General features: G+C 40.1%; 1 protein-coding gene across 1 annotated transcript in view; it reads left to right on the top strand.

Annotated features, from left to right (window-relative positions):
- The window catches only part of ANKFN1 (ankyrin repeat and fibronectin type III domain containing 1), a 140523-nt gene that overhangs the window by 110202 nt on the left and 17632 nt on the right, over positions 1 to 12689 (top strand). The window contains exon 15 of the mRNA XM_036341840.1: positions 9460 to 9626. Coding sequence (XP_036197733.1) covers positions 9460 to 9626 — 167 coding nt within the window. The remainder of the gene's footprint in view (positions 1 to 9459; positions 9627 to 12689) is intronic.

Below are 12689 nucleotides of genomic sequence, written 5' to 3'. Positions count from 1 at the left end.
ATAAATACAAGAACTGATGTTTTCATGAAAAGCACTTCTCTCTCTCTCCTTCCCTTTCTCCCTCCCTCCCTCCAACTGGGAAAAAATACTGAAATTAAAATGTAGAGTGTCTATCACTTTGAAGAAAAAAGTCTATAACTTTAAATAGTGCTGATTTATTAAACAGACTCTAATATTAAATACACTCTAAAATTCTAATAGACCATTTGATAAACTGACAGGGTCTCCCAGGAGGCAATATTGTAATTATGTGAGATTCTGAATAGTGGAAGATCTTGTCCTGACTTTCAGAAATGAACAGCTTGGGCCCCAGTTTCCTTATTTTTGCAGAGACCCCTGCTGCCCACTGAGAATGTGAATAGGGAGGCTTTGTCTCTTCCCTATGCTGCATCTTGTAACAGGCCAATAAGAGGCAATTAGCAAGAGTTTTGTGGGTTCAAATTGTAAGATTTATGGAAGAGTGAGTGACTAGTGGGTAGAATGGAGGCAGACTCTTTTTGGATTGCTCCCCAGCCACCAGATTTAGAAGCAGACCAGGCAACTGCCCGATGCCTCGTTCTGAGACTTGGGCATCTGAATCTGAATTTATCCTTTGAGGATGAGTGGATTAAGCCTCTCAATTTCCCTTGATCCAAGTAGTTCAAAGGCTCAAAAGCTGATGAAAGCAATTGTTATTTTTCCAGAAGAGGAAAAGTTTTTAAGAGAAGCCTAAATCAGACTTGCAAACTGGGGCTTGAGAGTCCTGGGTCATCTGAGGTATGGCAGAGACAATCACTTAACCTTTCTGTACCTTTCTGTGTCAAATGATTGGCTATGTCACTCCCAAGAGACCTGGATGTAAATATAACTATTTAGTAAATTCCCCACCCAAAGAACATCAGACCATGATATAACTGTATTGCTGTTATGAAATATAATTTGAATCAAGGTATTTTAATTCAAGTTACTGAGTATATATACTGGGGCCTAATGTGGAGATGCAGAGATTAGTAAGACAAAAGCTCTGCCCTCACTGGGCTTTTAATACGGTGGCAGGAATAAAATAAGAATACAAATTATTATTGAATGAGGTAAAATGTGCCAAAATCACCAGCATTAAATGATATTAAAATAAGAAAAGAATGCACATTTTCTCAAAGAATATATCAGAAAGCTTTCTTGGAGAGGATATTTGATGTGGGTGTTAAAGAATGGACAGGATGTCAATAAACATGGATAATAAGAAAAAGCTTTCTTATTAGGTGGAGCAGAATGAGCAAATACATGAGAATATAAGAACTCAGAAAGAGTCAGGAAAAGATCAAGTGGTCTAGTTTGGCTAGATCAGAAAAGAGATGTGAGGAAATCATGGACATAAAGCTATATGGATATTATACAGGCCAGTATCTTAAGAGTCAGGCTAAAGAATCTGTTTAAGATAGACTGAAAGCAGGGTTGAGGGGAAATAGTTCAGTCATTACTATAATAGTCCAGTGTTAGGGTAGAAACAAAACCATATATATACACATACATATACATACACACACACGAGGCCCGGTGCACAAAATGTGTGCATTTAGGGGGGTCCCTCAGCCCGGCCTATGCCCTCTCATAATCTGGGAGCCCTCAGGGGATGTCCAACTGCCACGGAGGCAGGAGAAGCTCCCACCATGGCTGCTGCACTCGCCAGCTGTGAGCCCAGCTTCTGGTTGAGTGGTGCCCCCACTGTGGGAGCGCACTGACCACCGGGGGGGGGGGGGGGGAGGCAGCTCCTGTATTGAGCGTCTATCCCCTGGTGGTCAATGCACATCATAGCAACCAGTTGTTCTGCCATTTGGTCAATTTGCAATATTAGTCTTTTATTATATAGGATATAACACTGGGAGTAATCAGGAAGACTGGGCAACTATTTGAATGAGAAAAGGTGAACTCTAGAGACTTCTAGAGTATCCTCATGGTTTTAGCCTCAAAGACTGCAAGATTATTGCTGCCATTACAGGAAGTATGGAAGTCAGAGAAGAAAAAAAGTGATGTTTTCAGCTCAATATCTGAATGGACATGTCCAGTTGGCAGTAGCAACACAGGAGAGGAAGTTGGGTACTAACCACAGAAATTAACCAATATCTATTGATAGCATCTGAAGCCATGAAAGTGAATGATTTCCCAGGGATAGATAATGAATAATTAACAGGGAAATGAACTAAGAAAAATACTTCATTAGAGAGATAACCAGGAGTCCATTCTGTGTGGAATGATCATTATTGTTCCATAATTACAGGGGAAAAATACATGAAATTCATTTCCCCATGCCTCAATGGCTTTGGTGGGAACAATCAATGATTTGGTATCAATCATAATGGCATATGACTCCCAAGACACTGCATGACCAAGCCCTGGAAGTTTTCCTCTCTATTCTGCTTTCTGGGAGGTGCATGCACTGCTGTAGGGCAGCCACATTTTGTCTCACTATTGTTTCTCTCTATGCTATGATTCACTCTCTTCATTCATTTGTTCATTAATAAATACTTAAGTAACTTGCTATGTGCCAAGCACTATTCTAGGTAGTGAAGAATCAGCAATGAACAAACTCTTCAGGGAGTTTACCTTCTAGTGAAGTAGACAAATAGTAAATCAATCAATAAAAAAATAATATTGTAAATGTCAGACAGTAGGGAGGGCTATAGAGAAAAATAAATCAGGGTGCGGGACTGGAGTGAAGTGACAGGAGATACAATTTTGTACAGGATGACCTGGGAAGGCCTCTTTGCAAAAGATACATTTGAACAGAGATCTGAGATTTTCATGCAATGAGAACAGCAAGTGCAAAGGCCTTAAAGTAAGAGTGTGTCTGGCTAGGAGAGCATTGTAGGCGGAGTGTAGTGAGCAAAAGCAACAGAGATAGAAAATGAGATTAGAGTCAATAGGGGCCAGACCATGCAGTACATCACAGTCCATGATGAGAATGTTAGATTTCACTTTATGTGTGCTGAGAACCCAATGGAGAATTGTGAACAGTAGAGTAACATATTAAAAAGCTCTGCAAAATCTGGTAGTCCACCCCCCCACACACACAAAAATAAAATTTAAAAGCTTAACTTTGTTTAACTCTGCATTTTCCAAATTCATTTGACAATGACTGGGACTATTTGGGGCATGGCACTTACTAAAAACCCACAGAAAACATACTTTAGGATATGATACTCTAGAACAATGCTTTTCAAACTTTAATGTGCATGAGACTCACTTGGAGAGCCTGCTAATAAAACAGATTCCTGGAGCCCCACTCCAGAGATGCTGAGTCGGAAGGTCTGGGAAAGGGACGGGACAATGTGCATTTCTAACAAGCTCTCAGCTGACACTGATGCTGCCAGTCCATGCACCACACTTGAAGTACTGCTGCCTAGAACACAGAGGGAAAGACATTTTAGGAATTTACAGAACTAGGGATGTGGTTAGCATAGTAACAGAATCCAACAGTTCTTATCTCTTTGACCTGTCTTACTTAATAGTAAAAGCAATGTAAGACCATCAAATACTATTTTTCACCTATGAAAACCAGGTCCCCAATCAAAGCCTGAGTCTCAATAGTTCCTAACTTTAATATGTTTCTTCCTATAGTAAAACGTACCTTCTTGCCCTCCTGGTCCTCCTTTATTATCATATCATTGGTGATCCAGCTGATTAATGAGCACCACGTAAGCTTCCAGGAAAGACCACTTGGTCGGGCTTGGTTCCATTGGCATACACTATTCTATTAGTCTTTTCTACGGATCAGGAGGAAATGTTGGCAGTCGCAGGAAATTAATGCACCCTAGTACAATGTTTACTGTACTTCAGCACCACCAGCAACAATTTTTAAAATATTGCTGGGCCTTAGTAAGAATCTTATCCCCAAGTAATCAGAGCTTCCCCAGAGATAGATTACCTTAGCCCACTAAGCATTAATATCATCTTCTATAGCAACTGCTAAGAACTTGCTATAGTGGGCCTAAGCCCTGCTAAAAAAAATGCTAAGCAATTTTTACTTGTTTCTTAGAAGTAGGAACTCCTTTCTTCCCTAGATAGGTCCAAAGTAAAAGGTCAACACATACACTAAGAATTTCTGAGAAAGAGAAGGTTGTTGGAAATTCAACCAGAACTCAGAAAACTGTATTGACAACATGGGAAATTCAAACAAAGCCTGAAAAGGTGAAAATTATAGGCATATGTAAATTATAACAGAATAAAGCATTACACTATATCTCAGTTTGACTAGTGTAAGCCATCCCTGCCCCGATGGAAGTATTTGAGATTTGGCAGACTGACCATGTTTCTGCCAGTGGCCTTAGTGAATCATAAATAACTTGCTAACCAGCTATGGAAAACTGCATCTGGGCCTATTCCAGCACTAAATAGATCTAGCAAGGACAAAACAATAAAGAGCTTAGCCCTCTGCACTAAATAGATCTAGCAAGGACAAAACAATAAAGAGCTTAGCCCTCTGCGTCCTGGAGTAAAGACTAGGCTAGGGCAGACCCATAAGGTGTTTCTCCACAGTTAATTGTGGGGGAAAGAGACTGTTACATAGGATGTTGTGAGATCTCTGTGAGCAGGGCTGAGCTGAGGCAACCAAGTACACAGTTCAGACCTACTCCCCCTCCACAGCCTGAGGGCTGACACTCCCCCATCCTTTGGATAAAAGCAGGATAGCACTCCTCTGCAGTAATAAAGCATGTGCTGGGGGCTGACAAAGGTCACTATTTATACTGTTCCAGAAACAAAAGGAAAAGGAGTATCATGAGCCCTTAGAAACTCTGTCCAGGGATGTGGCCTCTTGAGAATTTGCCTTGCCTGCACTAAGGAGGTTGCCCTGCCTTGACCCTGTGAGCAGTCAACATTGACAGCAGCCCTATGATGAGGAAAGCTAATTTTTATTGATTTCCTTGGGTCTATGATTCATACTGATTGGACCAACAAGATTAAAAAACTGGGGGATTTCTTTTTTTTAATTTGAAGCCTGGTATGTATTTTGTACTTCAGTGCTTGGCTACTTCCTTCATTCAATAAATATTTACTGCGTTTCCACTATGCCAAGTCCTATGCCAGGGCTGGACGTAAGGACATTAGTAGGACCAATCTGCCTATCAGAAGCCTAGAGTCCAGTAGAGGCTACAGACATCTATACCAACAGTCCCAATACAACAAAAGCACTGTTGTAACAGATAGGCTGTTGAATTTCAGAGGAAAGACACCTAATCCTTTTCTTAGAGAGGTAACATATGAACTAGGCCTTGAAAGATAAACAAATATCCAGAAAATGAAATAAAAGGCAGAGCAGAAAAAGAAAGTCACTTAAAGCAGAAGGAACAGCATGCACAAAGGCTTGGAGACCTGGGAAAATGGAGCCCAAATAAGTATATTTTAGTAGCTCATTGTGACAGATGCTTAAGGCATCTGAAGAGTGACAGGAGATGAAACTAAAAATTTAAAAGGTCCAAATCACCAAGAGCTACTTATGCCATCCTAAAGATGTTAGACTTTATCCAATAGGCAATGGGAAGTCATTAAAAGATTTAACAAAAGGAATAATATGATTTTATTGGTTTTTAGCAGTTCTGTGAAGGATGGATTGCAAAAGAACCAAAACATACACACACAAAGAGCTGAGACTAGAGGCAATGAGACAGTTAAGAGAGTGGAGTTGTCCATGTGGACAATAAGAACCCACACCAAGGTTGCCACCAATAGGGGTGTAGAAGAGAAAGCAGAGGCAAGAGGATTTTAGGAGTTAAAATCAATAGGACTTTGTGATTGATTTAATGTGGTTGAAGAGCAAGATGGAGGAGCCAGAGAGTCTGAATAGGGTGCTGAGATGGATAATGTTGCCATCTACCAAAATAGGAATTATGAGGGGAGGAACAGGTTTGGGGGAAGGGAAAGATGATGAGTTCAATTTGACAAATGATGAGTTTTGAGGTGCCTGTGGGATATCCAGGCATTGAGCCTAATGGAATCCAGGCCACAGGCTTACAAGAAATGGCACAGCCTCAACCCTCATTCCTGATGCCCATTTTTCATGATTTAGGATACCATTCCTGAATTTCAACTGTCAACTCATTTACTACCAGGAATCGTTAGAGGGTCATTTTGTGCCCAAGTTCTTTCTGACATCTTGGCAAAGAATCATGGAACTAAAAGTGACCCCAGGAGGTAATCTTGCTGATTCCTTAGCCTCCAAACTAGGCTGTATGACCCAGACTGATTAGAACTTTACTGAGTTAGAGATCTTTAGGGAGAATATTCTCATCTCAATCCTGTTCTAATACTCTGACTACTCAATGTCTCATTCTTCCTGGAAGGATGGGATAGGGGTGTGAATAAACATTTATTTCGTATCTTATATGTGCCACATGTTGTGCTGGGCACTATATATATATTTAATCCTAGGGAGGCATTATTATCCCTGACTTAGATATGAGAAAACAGAGGCTCCCAGAAGTTACCTGCCCATGATCATGCAGGTAGTAAGTGGCAGAACAATGATTCAAACCCAGTTCTGTCTGATACCTAAGCTTGAGTACTTTCCACTCTACTATACTCCAATCTGGCTTCCAGTATTGGTGCCAACTGCATTTTATAGTCTGTCACTATCTTATATCGAGAAAAGACAAAGACAACACTACAGAAAATGAGTCTTACTTTGTAAATTACTAACAAATTAGTAATGTGGCCCAGATAATGCATTATTTACCCTTATACCATTTTGTCTGTAAAATGCATGTGATTCACATTAGAAAAGAATTAGAAGCTTCCAGTCTATCTTCCCCTCCTCAGTGATGGCTACCAAATGTATCATTGCTAAACCACAAAAGACTATGTTAAAGTAATATTTGTTAAAGTAACATTAAAGGCTCTGGATAAAAACCACTAGAGCAGGAAAGTGCAGCGTTGTAGTTGAAATGTCCTCATAGGTCACTGTGGTGAGTGGCACGGGTGGTGTGGGCACTCTGAGACCACCCATTGATCCAAGACTCCTACCACAAGGAGACACAAGAGAAAATTGTGGACACCCTAGTGTTTTAGAATTTAGATGAAACTGATAGTGCTTCTTTTAAAGTAATTCTTCAGTCCCTCACCCTATCTTCCAAGTCACATTTTAGAAAGAAGGGAAAAGAGATTTTTTTTTAACAACTTGGTTTGAAAAGGCAGCCTGTGAGACACCTCACTTTCTTCACTCTGCAGCCAATGAGAGGGCATCTGTCAAGTACTAACAAGATGTAATCCCTCCTTGAAAGGTATGAAGAGACATTCAGGGAGCTACAAGTGTCAAGAGTAAGCTACAAAATAACGGTGACTCCTGGAATACATCTTTAAAAACAGGAAAATCAAGAGCACAGTGAGAAAAGAGAACAGAGGGAAAGAGGAAAGGTCTGCCCTCTTCAGATCAGTACATTTTTTGTTATTGTTCAGTCAATAATCATTAATTGAGAAGCTATAATGTTCCAGGTTTTGAGGAAATAAAAATTAATAGGAGGCATGGTTCTTGCCCTCAAAGCAATTTAATACCAAGGCAGTCAAGTAAACACAGAATTACAATAAAGCAGGATAAGTGTCCTGATACATTTGGAAACTAGTGCCCTAGGAGCACAAAAGAGAAAAACTAATTGTGTTTGGAGGGGAAGAGGTGTCAGTGAAGATTTCACTGAGAAGACATTCAAGTATCAGATGAAAAGCTGACCCGAAGGTACTTAAAGTAGGGTATTTGAGGACAAGGAAAAGGCATGTTTAAAACCATATAAGTACAAAAGGACTTACATAAGTTCAGCTTGGGTCAATATGAGTGGAAGTGGAAGATGGAGAGTGGTGCAAAATGAAAGGTTGAAGATAAATTCAAATCCTAGATCGAAAGGAACTTTCCTTATGGCAATTAGATGTTTAGATTTGATCCTGAAGTCAAGAGAGAGCTCTATGGCCATTAAGCTGGGAAAAGTAGATCATTTGGGAAGAGCTCAATAGTTGGTTATTTACTAAGAGGCTATATGAAATCAGTTCTTCTGTGTGTAAGGCAAGGAAGTAGGAAGGAAGGATCTGACACTAGAGAAAAAAATCAACCCCCCAAAACTGAGACTACCTGAGTAAGAAATACCTCCTTGAAATGTGCACAGCTGGAGTTAAAATGGGCCACTGAAGCCCTCACCCCATTCTCCTCCACTTCCCCCAGAGGAAATACAAACAGAGCAGGCTACCCTCACACCTACCTGAGATTCACTCTATGAGGAAATCAAGCAAGGAAGCAGGCAACTGTAAGAAGGGAAATGTAAGGTCCTAGAGATTTCTCAACAAGCAGAGAAGTAGGGCTTCCTCAGTGAGGTGCAGAGATGACCAGATGCCCCATTTTAAGGTCCTGTGATTTTTAGCTTCCTTACTAGGTCTCGTGAATCAACAGTGAAGAGGCCCAAAGGAAGTAATTAGATCTTCCTCCTAAACTTCCTCACCGAAAGCCAGAATGAAAATGTTTCCACCTACTTGTTGCATTGTAACAACCCTATTTCCAAAGCATGGAACATATTGATATAGGTCAGAAGTACAGAGTGAGGTTTCTAGAGAGTGAGTCTCCAAATTCAACAATGGTCAGGAAGACACTGGTACTACACTATCTGAATCAGGATGCGTTCCTCATCCCACTGCCATCTAAAATGGTTACGTGATCATAGCCAGTCAGAGAAGTATGGAGAATCTGACCATCTCAGGCCGTCTGCACCAGGCTGAGTCCCACACTCCTGTCTCCCTCCTCCATGATGGAGATGAAAGTTAGACTGTTGACCCTGGCCTCTGGCCCGCTGTCTTTTGAGGGAGGAAGGCCAAATCTGCTGAAAACAAAAATATGGTCTGTTAAGGCATCCACTCTTATCATCCTTCCAGAGGAGCTGAGGAGCAGAGGGGCAAGAAGAGGATTAAATTTATCATACTAGATCCTTAGGGAACTTTACCAGCCAGGCAAAAGATACCCTGAGATAAACATTTCTCCTATCTTCTGGGACTTCTGGCCTTGGAAAGAAGCATACCAGTACAAAATACATACTGGAAATCAGACATGGGATTCAAAACTAAATTTCCAATTGTTATCTGGCTTTTTTCTTTAAAGTGATAAGCAAACTCATTTCCCCAATATATAAATAATTTATATATGATATATACATATATATGTGTATATATTTCAGCCCCAACTTTAGGGGCTGAACATCATAAACTGCAGCTTGAGCCAACCCCATTTCCCCATACCTTTCCAGGACTTGGTAAACCTTAAAAAGGAATACTGTCTGACTAAAACCAGACAACTGGCTCCTTAAGAGCACATTTATAATTTATTTATGGCTTAATATTTTCCACTGATAGGATTAATAAATCATGTTTTCATTCAACTTATTTTCTCTGAGGTATGAATTTCTCTATTTTGATACCAGATCTTAACATGTTTTATTTTGCTTGTCCATTTTCCAGTTCATTTTTGCAGCTACAGAGAGAAATTTATTAGTCTGTATTGCCGCCTTTCTGCTGTTGTGGAACTGGATTCTCTGAATACCCAACAGTCCCTGAGGGAAGCGATCTCAGACAGCGAGGTTGCAGCTGCCAAACAAAGACACCAGCAAGTTTTAGATTTCATTCAGGTAATAGTTTGTTTCTTCTGAGGTGAAAGAAAGGAAGAAAAGGCAGGGTGGAGGGGATGAGAAACACTCATGAGAAAGAACAGCCAGCTGGGCTAATTTAAAGACCACAGTGTGCAAGGAGCCTGTTGATTTGGTGAAAATCCAGAACTCAGGAAAATGTGCATTTTTTTTATTTATTTATTTTTTTATTAGTTAAGGTATTACAAATGTGTCTTCATCCCCCCCATTAGCCCCCAACCTCCCCCCACCCCCCGCCCCGCACACTCACGATCCCATCCCCCTGTTGTCCATGTCCATTGGTTTGGCTTATATACATGTATACAAGTCCTTCGGTTGATCTCTTCCCCTTACCCCGGCCCTCCCCTACTTTCCTTCTGGGGATTGATATCCTGATCGCTGTTTCTCAGTCTTTGGATCTGTCCCTTTTCATCAGTCTATGTTGTTCTCTATAATCCACAAATGAGTGAGATCATGTGGTATTTATCTTCCTCTGACTGGCTTATTTCACTTAGCATAATGCTCTCCATTTCCATCCACGCTGTTGCAAAAGGCAAGAGTTCCTTTTTTTTTTACTGCAGCATAGTATTCCATTGTGTAGATGTACCACAGTTTTCTAATCCACTCATCTGCTGATGGGCACTTAGGCTGTTTCCAAATCTTAGCTATGGTGAATTGTGCTGCTATGAACATAGGGGTGCATATATCCTTTCTGATTGGCGTTTCTGGTTTCTTGGGATATATTCCTAGTAGTGGGATCACTGGGTCAAATGGGAGTTCCATTTTTAGTCTTCTGAGGTAGCTCCATACTGTTCTCCACAGTGGCTGCACCAGTCTGCATTCCCACCAGCAGTGCAGAAGGGTTCCTTTTTCTCCACATCCTCCCCAACACTTGTTGTTTGTTGATTTGTTGATGATAGCCATTCTGACAGGTGTGAGATGATAATGCATTGTCGTTTTGATTTGCATTTCTCGTATAATTAGTGACTTTGAGCATGTTTTCGTATGTCTTTCGGCCTTCTGTATGTCCTCTTTTGAAAAGTGTCTATCTAGGTCCGTTGCCCGTTTTTTTTATTGGATTGTTTATCTTCCTTTTGTTACGTTTCATGAGATCCCTGTAAATGTTGAAAATTAAACCCTTATCGGTGGTATCATTGGCAAATATGTTCTCCCATGTAGTGGGTCTTCTTGTTGTTTTGTTGATGGTTTCCTTTGCTGTGCAAAAGCTTTTTATTTTGATGTAGTCCCATTTGTTTATTTTCTCTTTAGTTTCCATTGCCCTAGGAGCATTATCAGAGAAGAAATTCCTTCGGCATATGTTTGCAATTTCGCTGCCTGTGGATTCCTCTAGTATTTTTATGGTTTCCCGTCTTACGTTTAAGTCTTTTATCCATTTTGAGTTTATTTTTGTGTATGGTGTGAGTTGGTGGTCTAGTTTCATCTTTTTGCATGTATCTGTCCAATTTTCCCAACACCATTTATTGAAGAGACTGTCTTGACTCCATTGTATGCTCTTGCCTCCTTTGTCGAATATTAATTGGGCATAGTGGTTTGGGTCGATTTCTGGGGTCTCTATTCTATTCCATTGATCTATATGTCTGTTCTTGTGCCAGTACCAAGCTGTTTTAAGAACAGTGGCTTTGTAATACAGTTTGATATCTGGTATTGAGATCCCACCTACTTTGTTCTTCATTCTCAGGATTGCTGCAGCTATTTGGGGTCTTTTTTTATTCCAGATGAATTTTTGGAACGTTTGTTCTAGATTTGTGAAATATGCCGTTGGTAATTTAATGGGGATTGCATTGAATCTATAGATTGCTTTGGGTAGTATGGACATTTTGATGATGTTGATTCTACCAATCCATGAACACGGCATGTTCTTCCATCTGTTTATGTCTTCCTCTATCTCTTTTTTCAGTGTCCTGTAGTTTTTGGCATATAAGTCTTTTACCTCCTTAGTTAAGTTTATTCCTAGGTATTTTAATTTTTTTGGTGCAATGGTAAATGGGATTGCTTCTGTAGTTTCACTTTCTGTAAGTTCACTATTGGTGTAAAGAAATGCCATGGATTTCTTAGCATTAATTTTGTATCCTGCTACATTGCCGAATTCATTTATTAAGTCTAATAATTTTTTGATGGAGTCTTTAGGGTTCTCTATGTACAGTATCATGTCATCTGCAAATAAGGACAGTTTTACTTCTACTTTTCCAATCTGGATGCCTTTTATTTCTTCTTCTTGTCTGATCGCAACGGCTAGTACTTCCAGTACTATGTTGAACAAGAGTGGTGAGAGGGGGCATCCCTGTCTTGTTCCTGTTTTTAGGGGGAATGGTTTTAGTTTTTGCCCACTGATTATGATGTTGGCTGTGGGTTTGTCATATATGGCTTTTATTATGTTGAGGTATGATCCCTCAATTCCTATCTTGCTGAGAGTTTTTATCAAGAAAGGGTGTTGGATTTTGTCAAATGCTTTTTCTGCATCAATTGATATGACTATGTGGTTTTTTTCTCTCAATTTGTTTATGTGATGTATCACATTTATTGATTTGCGGATATTGTACCATCCTTGCATCCCTGGGATAAATCCTACTTGGTCATGGTGTATGATCTTTTTGATGTACTGCTGGATCCGATTTGCTAGGATTTTGTTGAGGATTTTGACATCTATGTTCATGAGGGATATTGGCCTATAATTCTCTTTCATTGTATTGTCTTTATCTGGTTTTGGGATTAGGGTGATGTTGGCTTCATAGAATGAGCTGGGAAGTATTCCTTCCTCTTGGATCTTTTGACATAGTCTGAGGAGGATAGGTTTTAGGTCTTCCTTGAATGTTTGGTAAAACTCCCCTGTGAAGCCATCTGGCCCCGGGCTTTTGTTTGCTGGAAGCTTTCTGATTACTGCTTCGATTTCCTCCATAGTTATTGGCCTGTTGAGATTTTTAGATTCTTCCTGATTAAGTTTTGGAAGGTTGTATTTTTCTAGGAATATGTCCATTTCCTCCAGGTTGTGTAGTGTGTTGGAGTAGAGTTATTCATAGAAAATGTGCATTTTTAAACAAAGGCTTA

The sequence above is a fragment of the Myotis myotis genome, unplaced genomic scaffold (assembly GCF_014108235.1).
Source record: "Myotis myotis isolate mMyoMyo1 unplaced genomic scaffold, mMyoMyo1.p scaffold_m19_p_17, whole genome shotgun sequence".
Classification (NCBI taxonomy): Eukaryota; Metazoa; Chordata; class Mammalia; order Chiroptera; family Vespertilionidae; genus Myotis; species Myotis myotis.
Note: the sequence above shows the minus strand (reverse complement) of the source record. Positions and strands in the feature narration are given on the sequence as shown.